The following is a 14,123-nucleotide window of genomic DNA, read 5'->3' on the forward strand; positions in this document are numbered from 1 at the left end:
GATCAAATAGTCTTTCTAATGGAGAGAGACAGAGAGAAATGTCTGGATTGCTGGTAGCAGGATGAAGAAACCTGTCACTATCTGGCTGAAAAATTTCATTTTTGAAACATAAATTTACCTTCTACCCAAATATGCTGCCTTGCTTCTTGCACTATTGTAATTTAATTTACATCAGAAATCATGCTTCTTAAAGATGACTTTAAAAAATAAGCATGCAGCTAATATAAAAATCTTCCTACTCTTGTGTTGCATATCTGAAGTATTTCAAACTGAAGGCAGGATGAGCAGGAAAAAAAAACCAGTGTGAAATGATCGAATGAAAAACACTGTCATTGGCATTTCCTCTGAGTATATCTTCAAGAAACACAACATATTTATCAAGATAGCAGCCAGAAAGCTAATGAATTTACTTACAAATGAGAAATTCAAAACAACATGGGTAAACATGTGGCTGATTCATGTTGATATTTGGTAGAAACCAACATAATACTATTTTAAAATTTTTAAATTTAAATTAAACCAACATAATTTATTTTTAAATCCTTAATCGCAATTATCCTGCGATTAAAGATTTAAAAATAAATTTAGAGGAGCCATTACCTCAGGTACTATTAATATTTTCTTAGTAATTTTGAATAACTTCACTCCCCAGAGCCTATAACCTCAGCCTATTTGTTATAACTGTAGTTTCTGAAGAAAAAATTTTTAATAACAATGCAATTCTAATTAAAATCATCACAAGCTTTTTTGGTAGAAATTGATGGGTAGATTTCAAAATTTATATGAAATAGCAAAAAATCTAGAATTGCTAACATAAATTTCAAAAAATACAAAATTCTTCACCTTGGCATTTACTACTGTACTTTACCTGTGTTGGGTTAGTGATGGGTTACCCATTTTGAATATTCAAGCACTGTTTTCAGGACTTCCCTGTTAGTCCAGGGGTAGGACCGAGCTTTCACTGAAAGGGACGCAGGTTCAGTCCCTGGCAGGGATACTATTAAGATCACCTGTGCCAAGTGGTGTGGCCAAAAAAATTCCATTGCTTCCTTCTGGAGTGGCAATAACTCACAAGATTCTACTGTTTCTTTGGGGGCATTGCACCACACAGCGTGCCAGATCTTAGTTCCTCAACTAGGGATGGAACTCGAGCCCCATGTAGTAGATGTGCAGAGTCTCGACCAATGGACTGCCAGGAAGTCCCTCTACTATTATCTTCTTGGCTCTTTATTTTGCTATGTTATAATATTATGTATTTTTGTTAGGTTTACTAAAGTGTAATTTTCACTTTTAAAATGTATAGTTTGATGAGTTTTGCAATCAATCTTCTGCTCCCACCAGATCCTGGTAACCCATGATATAGTTTTGTCTTTTCTAAGATGTCATACCCATGGAATCTCAGCCTGTAGCCTTTTGTGACAAGCTTCCTTAGGTGGCATAGTACTTCTAAGATTCACCTATGTTACCGCATGTATGAACAGTTTGTTTCTGGGTCAACTTGGGCAGGCTGAAGTATGTTTCCCAGAATTCTCTCCATTCTATGCTAACAAGTAGGTGGGCCCCAAGACACATTTCAGTGTGAAATTTGGAGGGCAGAAGTGGAGCAGCAGGCATTTGGGATTTTTTTCCCCAGGCCCTTTCATAGTTGACACATGTTGAAACTTATCTCCTGGATCAACTGGTTGGTGAGGGGCAGCAGCCGGGACTATACCTATTCCACTTTTCCTTGGACTGTCCTTCAGTTTCTCTGATTCCTGGGCCAAGTGTGTTCATCAATGTGTCAAAGGGTAACTTCTCCCACAGGATACCCACATCATCAAGGCTGGAGACAGTGACAAGTGACATGGGTCTCAGTCCATCCTCATGGGTTCTAGCTTGTCTGTGTTTCTTCCACTTTGACATCTGTCTTCCTCTCCCAACAGCCTACCCTATGAACTCCAAGCTCCAGAATTAGATACAAAAACAGTGCTGGAGACTACTTATCCAGTCCAGTAATTGTGTAATGTCAAATCCTGTAAACAAATCACTTACACATACAGGTGGGCCTGCAAATATCTTAGTAGTTCTGTTTCTCTGACTGAACTCTGGCTCATACAATGCCTTTTTATTGCCGAGAAGATATCCACTGTATGGATGTATGATTTACTTATCCATTCACCAGTTTAAGGGCATTTGGTTGTTTTCAATTTGGCATCTTGAATAAAGTTGCAATAAATACTCATATACAGGGTATTTGTGTAGACATATCATTTCAAAATATTACATTTACAAATATAAGAAGAAAGAGCTACAAGAGTTTAATGTGATTGCCACCACAGGGTGGAAGGGATATATAAGGGTCTGATATTACACTTTGAATTTTAGAACTTTGTTGCCATAATTAAAAAAAAAAAATCAGGGAACTGTGCATTTTAAAAGAGAGAATTTTATGATATGTGAATTATATCTCAAAGTATACAATAATACAATGAACAGACTCTGCCAATTTATAATCTAGTGTCAAGTTTTATTTACCTTTTTTCTTACAATATGCTGTCATTCAAAATATACCTCATAAGTAACTCATGCATACAGTAGGCACTCTATAAATATTTTTATTTAATAATTAGATATTTTTTAGAATGACTAAAAACCCTGATGTAAAATCCCAATTGGGAAGTGCATAATCCCATCATAGACAAAATATATAACTTTACAATAAACATTTTTATAAGAATTTGCCCAAAAGAGGGAACACTTACAATTTAGAAATTAAAAAATAAAAGTAAAAAGCAAGACAAAACACAATACTATTTCAACAATGATCCCTGGATTGGTGGTGCTTACAGACCAAGGGCTACCTGCACCCTGTGGCCTTAAGACCATCAGACATTCCGTTAAGAAGATAACTGTATATATAATAACCTCTTAACTGGAAATGCTGCAAGAATATATAAGCAGTACCCTATGAAAAATGTTATCTATATCCCTTATCTGAACACAGGAAAAAATTTAAATATATATTTTATTCTCCTATTTAAAAAGTCAATGCTTTTTATTCTAAGCATCAAGAATGAGCAACAAATAAGCATGAAGTCAGTTTTATACAAGCTAGGCTAAATCCTGTGGAATTCTTTGGGAGACAAAATCAACAACCTTAGTTCAAAAATATGACAAATCCTTATGTTAAAAGGTCTTTCAGTGTTTACAAAAACAAAACAGGCTGTGACCAAACATGCTAAAGAATTATCTTCTAAGTCCTTATTTTGAGTTAGCTTTATAACTAGGAACATTCACTCCAACTTGAAAAAAAATTACATCACTACCATGATAATAAAAAAAAAAAAAGCCAATAAATACCTAATTTCACAGAAGCAGTTGTGCAAACTTATAAACATAATACTCCATAGCTACAAAATGAAAGTCTACTAACTATATTTTTCAAAAGCTATATAATTCTATAAAAATTTAAATATGTGGACTGACTCTATCAATAAATGAAAATGTATATATAAAATACTATTAAGTGAAAAAAAGAAAAATTAAAGATATAAAGTGATAACCATGTAAAAGTAAATATATTACAATAACAAATTCATTGAAGTGAATTTAATGTATAGACACATAAATAGATTCAAATATTCATTAGAGCTTTATCTTTGCTGCTTAAGATTATAAGAAAAGAACAAAACAGACTACTGTTTTAGGCAAACCTATATTCTGAAACAATAAATACTGAACTATATGTAAACTCCTAAAACAAAGATTTTTAAAAACATGACTTCTGTATCTCAAGTATGTCATATGAAAGATCAGTCCACCTTTGCTGATCTTCATTTTTACAAAACCTTCTGGCAATAGTTAAGACAGTTCTAACTAAGCTTCTTAAGCAGAAAGGAAAAAATTAAGCACTATTTAAACAAGAAAACTAAACAGCATGCTAACAAAATCTATCTACTCAATCTGTTTTACTCCTGCAAAAAGCCACTGACAGAGTTTAAAAAAAAACTAATCCTATATACATACTTTACATAACATATATTTATGCTATAAATATTTCAAAGAATGGCTTTTACATAATTCTTTATTTCAATATATATCTTATTAATTTAATTGTTAAGTTATGCAAATGCAGTCTTTTAGATTTATAATATTGAAAATTATTCTCTACACGGTTTAGAAAATGGCTAATTTCTTGGATAAAACATGGCATATTTTGAAGTCCGAAAGCCAAGTAAATCCCTTATTTCATTTCGGAATTTTGACAGATCCTGGCGCAGTTCATTCAGATTTTCCACAGTTGCCTGATCTGTGCTCTGCATCTTCTGCCTCATGGAAGTCAAGTAGCGATGCACCAGACAGCACATCACCTTTTGGTAGTTTTCATCTCTCTTTTGTTTCAAATTTCTCCATTCCTTCAACACAAAATAAGATGATACTGATAATGTACATAAGAAAATATTTAAATGAGGTGGATTTTTAAAAAAGTTTACAGATACAAATACATATTTGTAATGCTTTATTAGATGATATTTTAAAATATTCAACATGTTTCAAATAAATATGCCCTGCATATTGTTTTACTCACTTACCTGTATGCTTATCTTAGTTTAAAATCCTCAGTTTATAGTAGGGATTAGTAAACTTACGACCCACAGGCCAAATATGGCCCACTTCTTATTTCTGATGGCCTATGAGCTAAGAGTGGCTTTTATGGATGAACATGAGTTACTAACTTGATGATGGGGAATACTAACTTCGAACCTTGATTAAACAAAATGGGTTATTCCAAAATAGAATTCCATTCTTTTCATTAATGGACCTATATCACATATAAAGAAGTATTATTCAATTATTGTTATATTTTTAATTTCATCAATAAAAATTTTGTGGAAATTTGTTTCCTCTCTTGTTATATTACTACCCACATAAAATCTGTAATTTTGTCATGGCCCACAAAATCTAAAATATTAATTATCTGGTCTTTTACAGAAAAGGTTTGCCAACTCCTGGTTTATAGCAACATGGATTAAATTATTCATATATTAAACAACTTTCAAAAAGAATGAAAAAAATATGAGTTCACTCTGGGAGTCACTCTTTATTTATGCTGACAGGCTAGATATCTTGAATATTTTCCTTGTTCTAAAACTGTGAGATGAGAATTCATGAAAAAAAAAATCACACCTCTCTTGCATTTTCAGTAAATATTTACTGAATCCGTACTTTAGGATAGGTTCTGTGCCATGCAGTAGGGATACAGGAATGAAAAAAAAACAAATGAACAGTCTTAGCCCTTGTTTTCTTAAGCTGTTTTGCTAATTGCTTTATGACTACAACAGATTAGTATAAAACAGCATAAATCTTAGCCCTTAGGACTCTGTATGCTTTAGGAAACATCTGAAATTAGGAATTATTAAAATTATCACGCTGCAGTTCAAACATCTAACTTCTTACCTTCAAGCTGTTCTGCCGTTTAACCTTGCCTTTTGATGTATGAGAGCAAATCCACTTACTCAGGCTACTAATCATATAGCAAATGGTCTTTGGTGAAGGAATGATGTTGAAAGGTGGGGGTAATGTACATTTGTCATCAAAGTAGCTAAGCCACAATTTTGCTCGAGCAAACTTCCATTCTTTGTCTTCATGATTCTATAAGAGGCAAATGAAAAACTAACCCAGGATATGATTAGGCATGCATACACACATACACACGTGGTGGGACCCGTATGGACTGCTTAAAACTGTTCAAGTGTTTCCACACCTTGGAAGTAAAAATTTTGTTCCCGACTTGCAACTAATATACATTATTTACATTTTAAAACGATTTACATTTAATTTTTAAAAGATACTAATTCTTAATTCTTTTAAATCTTTGGTTGTCTTTACTGTATACATTTGGTATGACCTGAAGAGAATATAAAAATTTTAAAAGAATGAATACTTACTGCTATCAACTGAAAACTTTTATGAAGCATTGCCACCAGCAGCTTGGTAAGCACTATCACAACCACAACATTGTACGTCCCAACAATAACAGCTCCGACGAAGGACTGTAATTCTTCTCCGTAGCTAAATCTTGTGACAAAGATTGCCACGTGTGCTAAGGAGAAAATATACCAGAACAAAGCAAAGCAAGTGCCGATGAACCTGTGAAGACAATTATATTTCTATTTGAAAGGAATTTCAAGAAGCTATTTAGCAAAAATAAAGAATTTATTAATACAACATTACATAAAGAATAGATATTTTGTAAAATAACTAGGGATGGACCCAGCATCACAGATATGCCTTACTGTAAACAAAGAAACAAACTCAAAAGGAAGACAAACCATTTCTGTTTATTCTCTTATTATTCTGTCTTTTAGCAACCACAGCAGCCAATGATCCTGTTAATACTTAACAGGATTGTGCCACTTCTTTGTTCAAAAACTTCAAATGGCTCTCAAGCTCCAATGCCCGAAGTCCATAAAAGAGCCAACAAGGTCCTACGTGATCCTATTACCTTGCTTTTTTCCCCTTCCTTTTTTTCTTTGAAGTATAGTTGATTAACCCCACCTCCTTCTCCCCTTTGGTAACCACAGGTTTGTTTTCTATCTCTGAATCTCTATCTTGTTCAGCATATGCCTTCATTTGTATTATATTTTAGACGCCACAATACATTATATAGTATTTGTCTCTGACTTATTTCACTAAACATAGTATTATCCAGGTCCCTGCACATTGTTGCAAATATCAGAATTTCATTTTTATGGTTGAGTAACACTCCAGTGTGTGTGTGTGTGTGTGTGTGTGTGTGTGTGTGTACACACCCCATTTTCTTAATCTATTCATCTACTGATGGGTCCTTAACCATAGGGCTCATATACATTGGCCTATATCTACTTGTTTTAAACTGATAGTCATTTAAGTTCAAACACATTCTAAAAGATCTGCACTTTACCCACTCACCCACACTGTTTTTGATGTCATATTTTACATCTTCATGATTATCTCTCAACTGTTTACTGTTTTAGTTGCTTTTATGTGTTTTTTCTTTTAATCTATCACTTTTTAAAGTGATCCTCAATCCTTACTCTATACCTGCCTTTCCTAGTGGGATTTTCCCTTTCTTATAGATTCTTATTTCTTTTCCATTTAGAGAAGACCCTTCAACATTTCTTTTAGGGGAGGTTTCATATTGATGAATTCTTTTAGTTTTTGATGGTTTGTTCTCTCTCCTCCTATTCTAAATGATGATCTTGCTGGGTAGAGTATCCTAATAGAGGTTTTTCCCTCTCAGCACTGAATAAATCTCCAATCTGCAAAGTTTCTGCAGAGAAATCAGCTGATAATCTTATGCAAGTCCCTGTATATGACTATTTTTCTCTTGATGCCTTTGGAATTCTAACTCTTGCTACATTACTTATGGTATGTCTTGATGTGGGTCTGTTTGGTTTCCTCTTTCTTGGGACCCTCTGTGCTTCCTGTACCTGGATATCCGTTTTCTTCTTCAGGTTTGGGAAAGTTTCAGGCACAATGTCTTCAAATATATTTTCAATCCCCTTCTCGCTCTGTCTCCTTCTAGAATAATTATGCGAATGCTTGTTTGCTTAATGTCCTAGAAATCTGGTGGACTGCTTTTGCTCTTTTTCACTTTGTCTTCCTTTCTGCTGGTCTGATTGGGTAATTTCCATCATTCCATCGTCTAAACCACTTATGTGCTCTTCTGTGTCACGTAGTCTGCTATTCATTTTTTATTTCAGATATTGAATTGCCTATTTTTGTTTTAATATTTTTAATTGATTGATGTTTTATATTGGTTTGGTTTCTGTAATACATAAACATGAATTAACCATAGGTGTACATACAGAATTGCTTATTTTTGAGTCTTTTTTTTATATTTTCTAGTTCCTTGCTAAAATCTTTGTTTAGATTATGTTCTCTTGACGCAAACTAATTTAGTTAGCATTTTTATTACCAATGATTTGAATACTTTATCTGGTTAATTATTTCTGTTTCATTATTTTTTCAAGGTTTTTCTCTTACTTTCTCAAGTGAGAGTAGTTCCTCTGCCTTTTCATTTTACTTAACTTTCTCTGCCTCTATGAATTTAGGTGAAACAGTTGCCTACTGTGGTCTTGAAGAGGTGTTCTTCTGGGTGTCCCCAAAGGATTTGGTGGGATGGCTGGATTTGATGCAGACACCAATCTCTCCTCAGGATATGCTGGCAGCTCTCACCTTGGTGGGGGGAATGGCTGGAGACGGAAGGTCTAGAGCCCATGCAGGGTGTGAGAAGGGACATCTCCCTGCTCAGTGGCCGTCACCGCCCTGTGGTCAGGGGTGGGATCTACTCCCAAGCTGCTGGAGTAGAAGCCCTGAGAGTCAACCTGGAGCTGGATCTACTCCTTTTAAGTGTGTGTGTTTTTTCTTCCCCCCCACACCAGGATCTTCGCCCCAAAGGAGGGGCGTGCTGAAGCAACTGGGGCTCATGTACTTACAGAGTCCCATGTGCTACCTGTGTTAAGGGTCCACGGCTCCACTCAGATGTGGCCCATGGTTGTGTTTCTTCCCTGGTCATGGCTGCTGAGTGCTGCACTGTGGTGTGGAGCGAGTGGGGCCAGAGCATTCACTCAGATTGGCTTTGAGCATACAGCAAGGTGGTCACAGGAAACCCAGCAGCTATGCTGCTGTCAAAACTATGGATTGCTTCCAGAGTGCCCCTGGAGTAAGCTCCAACTACAGCGACTGCCTCCTCCCCTGGGCTACACTCCAGGTCTGAGTTGCCTCTGTGTCTCAAAACTGAGTCTTTTCCCAGGTCCTGATGCCCTAGATCCAGGGACATGCTGTGACATAGAATGAGCAGGGCTGGGGTATTCGCTCAGTTCAGGCTTGGGAGAACAGTGAGCTGGTCATAGGAAACCTGGCAGCCACTAGGGCAGACCTCCTCTGTCCTAGTCAGGGGCAAGCCAGCACCTGCACTCCTCATGAGTTGGAGTCCAGGCTTCATGTGTCCCAGGGATTCTCCAACCAACCAGCTAAGGCAGCCTGTCTCCTATGCATAGAACCCAGATTAGGAGTCTGTGGCTTGACCCACTCACTCCCCAGGGTAAGTGTCCACCTGTGTAATCTCCCTTTTCTTTTGAGTGCCCCCATAGGGGTACAAGTCCTGATCAATCACTTTTTTCTCATCCTACCTGATTACACGTGTACCTTTCTTAGAGCCTTGGCTGTACTGGAGTCCTTGTGCCCGTTTCTAGCTGGCTTTCACTGAGAATTATTCCACATGTAGATGCATTTTTTATATGTTTGTGGAGGGAGGTGAGCTCCATGTCCTCTTATTCTCCCATCTTGATCTGCTTTATTCCCCATTGAAAGTGAAAGTATTAGTTGCTCAGTCATGAGTAACTCAGTCCTGAGCTCAGTCATGAGTTTTGACCCCATGGACTGTAGCCTGCCAGGCTCCTCTGCCCATGGGATTCTTCAGGCGAGAATACTGGAGTGGGTTACCATTCCCTTCTTCAGGGGATCTTTCCGACCCAGCGAATGAACCCAGGTCTCCTCCACTGCAGGAAGATTCTCTACTGTCTGAGCTGCCGGGAAGCCCAGTTCCCCATCACCTTCCTGACTCAGTCTACAACTCTCCCTCTGATTCACTGCATACCATCTAGACTGGCCTCCTGGCTTTCCTTGAGCATGCTAGTTACACTCTCCTCTCAGGGCATTTGCCTTTGCCATTCCCTTATCTGCCAGCTCTCTCCCTCCAGATTCTTCTTCATGCCTTGATCCTTCACCAGCTTTATAGTTTTACTTGAATGTCATCTTTTGTGAGGGCTTCCCTAACCTCCTATCTAACTAAAGCTACACACCCTCTTATACAAAAGTCCTCCTTGGCCCAAGCTTTCCTCAGGCTACTGGTCCTTATCAATATTGTATAATATCAGTTCAGTTCCTGTCCGACTCTTTGCGACCCCATGAACTGAGCACACCAGGCTTCCCTGTCCACTGTCTCCCTAAGTTTGCTCAAACTCACGTCCATTGAGTCAGTAATGCTACTAAACATCTCATCTTCTGCCACCTCCTCCTCCTTTTGCCTTCAATCCTTTCCCAATCTTTTTCCAATGAGTCAGCTCTTCCCATCAGGTGGCCAAAATATTGGAGCTTCTGCTTCAGCATCAGTCCTTCCAGTGAATATTCAGGACTCATTTCCTTTAGGATGGACTAATTGGATCTCCTTGCAGTCCAAGGGACTCTCAAGAGTCTTCTCCAACACCACAGTTCAAAAATCAACTTTTCAGCATTCAGCTTTCTTAATGGTCCAACTCTCACATCCATAAGTGACTACTGGAAAAACCATAGCTTTGACTAGACAGACCACTGTCGGCAAAGTAATATCTCTACTTGTTAACACGCTATCTAGGTTTGTCATAGTTTTTCTTCCAAGGAGCAAGTGTCTTTTAATTTCATGGCTTATTCTTATTTTTACTGCCTGTATCACCTCACCAGGAAATAAACTCCATGAAAGTAGTTTTTGTTCACTGATACTTCATTTCTTTAGCACTTAGAACAGTGTCTGGCATACTGAAGGTGTTTGTTGTTGATGATTATCAAATGATTCATGACAAGTAAGTATTTCTTATTCAAAAGGTGTATCTTAAAGAAAATATGAAGTTCTAGTTCTATAGGTATAAATTCACATGTAACAGGGCAGAAAGAAATATGTTTACTAAAAATTTAAAAGACACTCACGAATGGAAGGTATCATTGCTTTGCTGTTCACAGAATATGCCTACACAGTCCTTCTGTTCTTTTGGAGTGTAGCCTTTATCATACAGTTGTGTCAGCCCAATTGTGAAAGAAAACAAAACAAGAAGAAACATTCCAAGAAATTTTCCGAAATCTTGTAACATCTGTCCCATTGAAATCTGTGGAAATATTACATAGGTGTTCATTAAAATCATCTGGAAAACAAAAATATGAAAAACTAAATGACCATGCAAGAAAATACATGATCCACAAGGCTATTCTTTTTCCCCTGTGAGGTATTTCATCAGTTTTAAACATCAAAAATCCAGTTACCAAACAAAAACCCATTCTGATCATGCCAGCACTGTGAGTGTTAGATGGTACATTCCTTGATTCTGGACCAAGTCTGCAGAAGATAGTGCTGCTATGAAGGTAGAGGAAGAGGCCCGGAGATTGAAGAAAAGGCCTAAGTTGCAAGGGATGAAAGGAAAATTCCTTGCTAAAACCTAAAGGGAAATAAATGCTTACATTTATTGTTTCGCAAAGTTTACAAATACAAAACCATTATGACATTAAGTTTTCAAATTTTGCAACCAATTCTAAAAACCACTTCTTAAAGAACAGCGTTTCCTCCTTGAGGACTGACCTAATCTCTGTTGCCAGGGTGATGAATTTTCATTGAGGTCTATTAAGAAAAAAGTATATGAGTTAAGTCAAATGAGAGGATCTAATACTTGTACGTGAGTATCTTTGGTAATTTAGATTACGTGTAGCACATCTGGAAGCTTTATTCAAGCCTAATTTCATTCTCCTTCAATACTCTCAAAATCTGGGGAATAGGTGCTTTTTATAAATTCCATACAAATTTGGAGACTAATTTAACATAACCTTTTGACCCTGAAATTCTATGCCTAGGAATTTAGCCCATAGGAAGTACACAAAGATGCATAACATACAAGGATTTTCACTGGAGCATTGTAGCAAAAATTAGAACATTCTAAAGCTGTTGTTACAAAGAATGGAGTTCGATGTGCTGACGTAGAAAGGTACCTAGAAAATGTTAAGTCAAAAAAGCAAGGTACATGATAGTATTATAACAGCTATTTTTTAAAGAACAGAGAAAATATATTTTTTCATATAGATAAAGTTTGATATGCACAGGAAATTCCTGAAAGTTTACACAAGAAACCATTAACAGTGCCTACCTATAGGACTAGCAGTGTGGAAGGCAGGCTTTCTCACTTTACACTCCTTTGAATCTTCTTTGCTATATGCATTTTTTAAGATAAAAAAAGTTAGTGTTTAGAAATAATCCTTCCTCAAATGTAACCAGGTCAAATTTATACAGTTTGTTAATCCAACTTCAAATAAAATTCTGAACTGCCTCAAGCCTGCCAACATAACATATGCCAGTTGCCAATGTTACAAACAGTAGGAGCAGGCAAGTGGCCAAGCCCCTCCAGCCCACTAAAGTGAGCCAGCTAATTAAGTAGAAGAGGTGCTAAAATTTTCAGGCACAGCACAAGCTAGTATTTCAGGCAACTTGGAGTGGATAGGTCCACCAGGCCTGATGTCTGTGCATTTGATCAGTATGTGCTAGTTTTCAAAATCTCATGCTTCCCTCACTTGGCCCTCTTGCAAAATTCTGATGGAAGAAACAGAGAGCTTTTAGAATTGGAAAGCTTAAACTGTGTGAGAAAGAGAAGAAATCCATTTCTCTCTTCATCAAGGATAGCTTTATTATGTCATTTTGGAAAGAAATCATTTATTCAGATTATCAGTGCTTAGAATAAAGCCATGTCATGTTAGCAGAGAACCTAATAATGTATGATGGTTAAGAATACAGTAACTGCTTTAGATAATGATAGAAAAGACTAAATTTGAAGAAAATTTAGACACTGCAAGCTTAAAGGTAATTTCAAAAATTCAGTCCAAAAGTAAAATTCCTCATTTAATATTACTAAGTTTTAAAGACAAGAGTAATTCAATTTCAGTATCAAGATGAGCAATAATTGATAAGAACACCACAAACTTCATGACTTGTTTTTTTAAAACATGATATTAACTCTTGTATAAGATGGAAGAACCAAAATTAGCTACAGTGGATATCACTGATGTGGACATTAGCTTGAAGAGCACATTTATGAAACATTCAGGTGAAAGGCAAACATGAAAAGTAGTAAACTAATTTTAGTCTGAGAAATACTACAAGGCTTATTTGTAAAAATAACAATCATGCTTCCTTAAATATTTATTTATTTATTTAAAACTACTTAGCAGTTTTAAAATTGAGAAATGTGAACAGTAAGTAGTAAAAAACATAGTAACTTAAAAATTAATATTGACATTTATACAATAGTATATACAGAGAAAAATATCTTCCTAGTAATCAGAAAAATGGAAATTAAAGAAAACTACCACAATAATAGAAGGAGGAAGGAGAACACTAAAGCTATGAATGTGACGAACATATTCTTTTTTTGTGACTGAAAATTAATACATCCTTTTATATAGAAATACTGAGGCACCATGAGAATCCTATCTTTCAATAGGTTAATACTACTTTTAAGATGTATTATCTAGGAGCCCACCAGGCTCTTCTGTCCATGGAATTCTCCAGGCAAGAGCACTGCAGTGGGTAGCCATTTCCTTCTCCAGGGGGTCCTCCCAACCCAGGGACTGAACCTGGGCCTTATGCATTGCCGGCAGATTCTTCACCACCTGAGCCACCAGGGAAGCCCAAGACATCCTTACGTGTGCTCTGTCACTCAGTCGTGTCCCACTCTTTGAGACCCCATGGACTGCAGCCCACTAGGCTCCTCTGTCCATGGGGTTTTCCAGGCAGAATACTGGAGTGGGTTGTCATTTCCTACTCCAGGGGAATCTTCCCAACCCAGGGATCAGACTCAAGTCTCTTGTGTCTCCTGCATTGGCAGGCGGGTTCTTTACCACTGAGCCACCTAGGAAGCCAAGATATCCTTATGAAATACTTTAACATAAGAAAAAGCCTCATATACAGAAACACTATGTAGAATAGCAGAAATATGCTAAATGCCTGATAGAGGAAAGAGTTGATATCATTAGGGTGCATATCAAGTATTAAGTTTAAAAAGTTGTTGACAAGAGTTACAAAAATAACTTCTAGTCATTCTTCCAAATCTTTCTTGAGAAAAACCCATAATTATTTGTAGAAAAGTTCTATCTAATCAAGCTGCTGCTGCTGCTGCTAAGTTGCTCCAGTCATGTCCGACTCTGTGCGACCCCATAGACGGCAGCCCAACAGGCTCCCCCGTCCCTGGGATTTTCCAGGCAAGAACACTGGAGTGGGTTGCCATTTCCTTCTCCAATGCATGAAAGTGAAAAATGAAAGTGAAGTTGCTCAGTCGTGTCCGACTCTGCAACCCCATGGACTGCAGTCC

The 14,123-nt window shown here is 36.9% G+C and overlaps 1 protein-coding gene across 13 annotated transcripts in view; it reads right to left on the minus strand.

Moving 5' to 3' along the window:
• Nucleotides 1–2,485: 2,485 nt before the first annotated feature.
• TRPC1 (transient receptor potential cation channel subfamily C member 1) overlaps nucleotides 2,486–14,123 on the minus strand; it is a 57,998-nt gene continuing 46,360 nt past the window's right edge. For 8 of the 13 annotated variants that reach the window (XM_060405617.1, XM_042235992.1, XM_042235985.1 and 5 more), the window contains 4 exons: nucleotides 10,708–10,919; nucleotides 5,928–6,129; nucleotides 5,437–5,631; nucleotides 2,486–4,394 (listed from right to left, as the gene is read on the minus strand). In XM_060405617.1, coding sequence (XP_060261600.1) covers nucleotides 4,167–4,394; nucleotides 5,437–5,631; nucleotides 5,928–6,129; nucleotides 10,708–10,919 — 837 coding nt within the window. In that variant the 3' untranslated portion in view covers nucleotides 2,486–4,166. The remainder of the gene's footprint in view (nucleotides 4,395–5,436; nucleotides 5,632–5,927; nucleotides 6,130–10,707; nucleotides 10,920–14,123) is intronic. The other 5 variants (XM_060405618.1, XM_060405615.1, XM_042235988.1 and 2 more) reach the window with 1 other exon arrangement.

This window comes from Ovis aries, chromosome 1 (genome assembly GCF_016772045.2).
Source record: "Ovis aries strain OAR_USU_Benz2616 breed Rambouillet chromosome 1, ARS-UI_Ramb_v3.0, whole genome shotgun sequence".
In the NCBI taxonomy this organism is placed as follows: domain Eukaryota; kingdom Metazoa; phylum Chordata; class Mammalia; order Artiodactyla; family Bovidae; genus Ovis; species Ovis aries.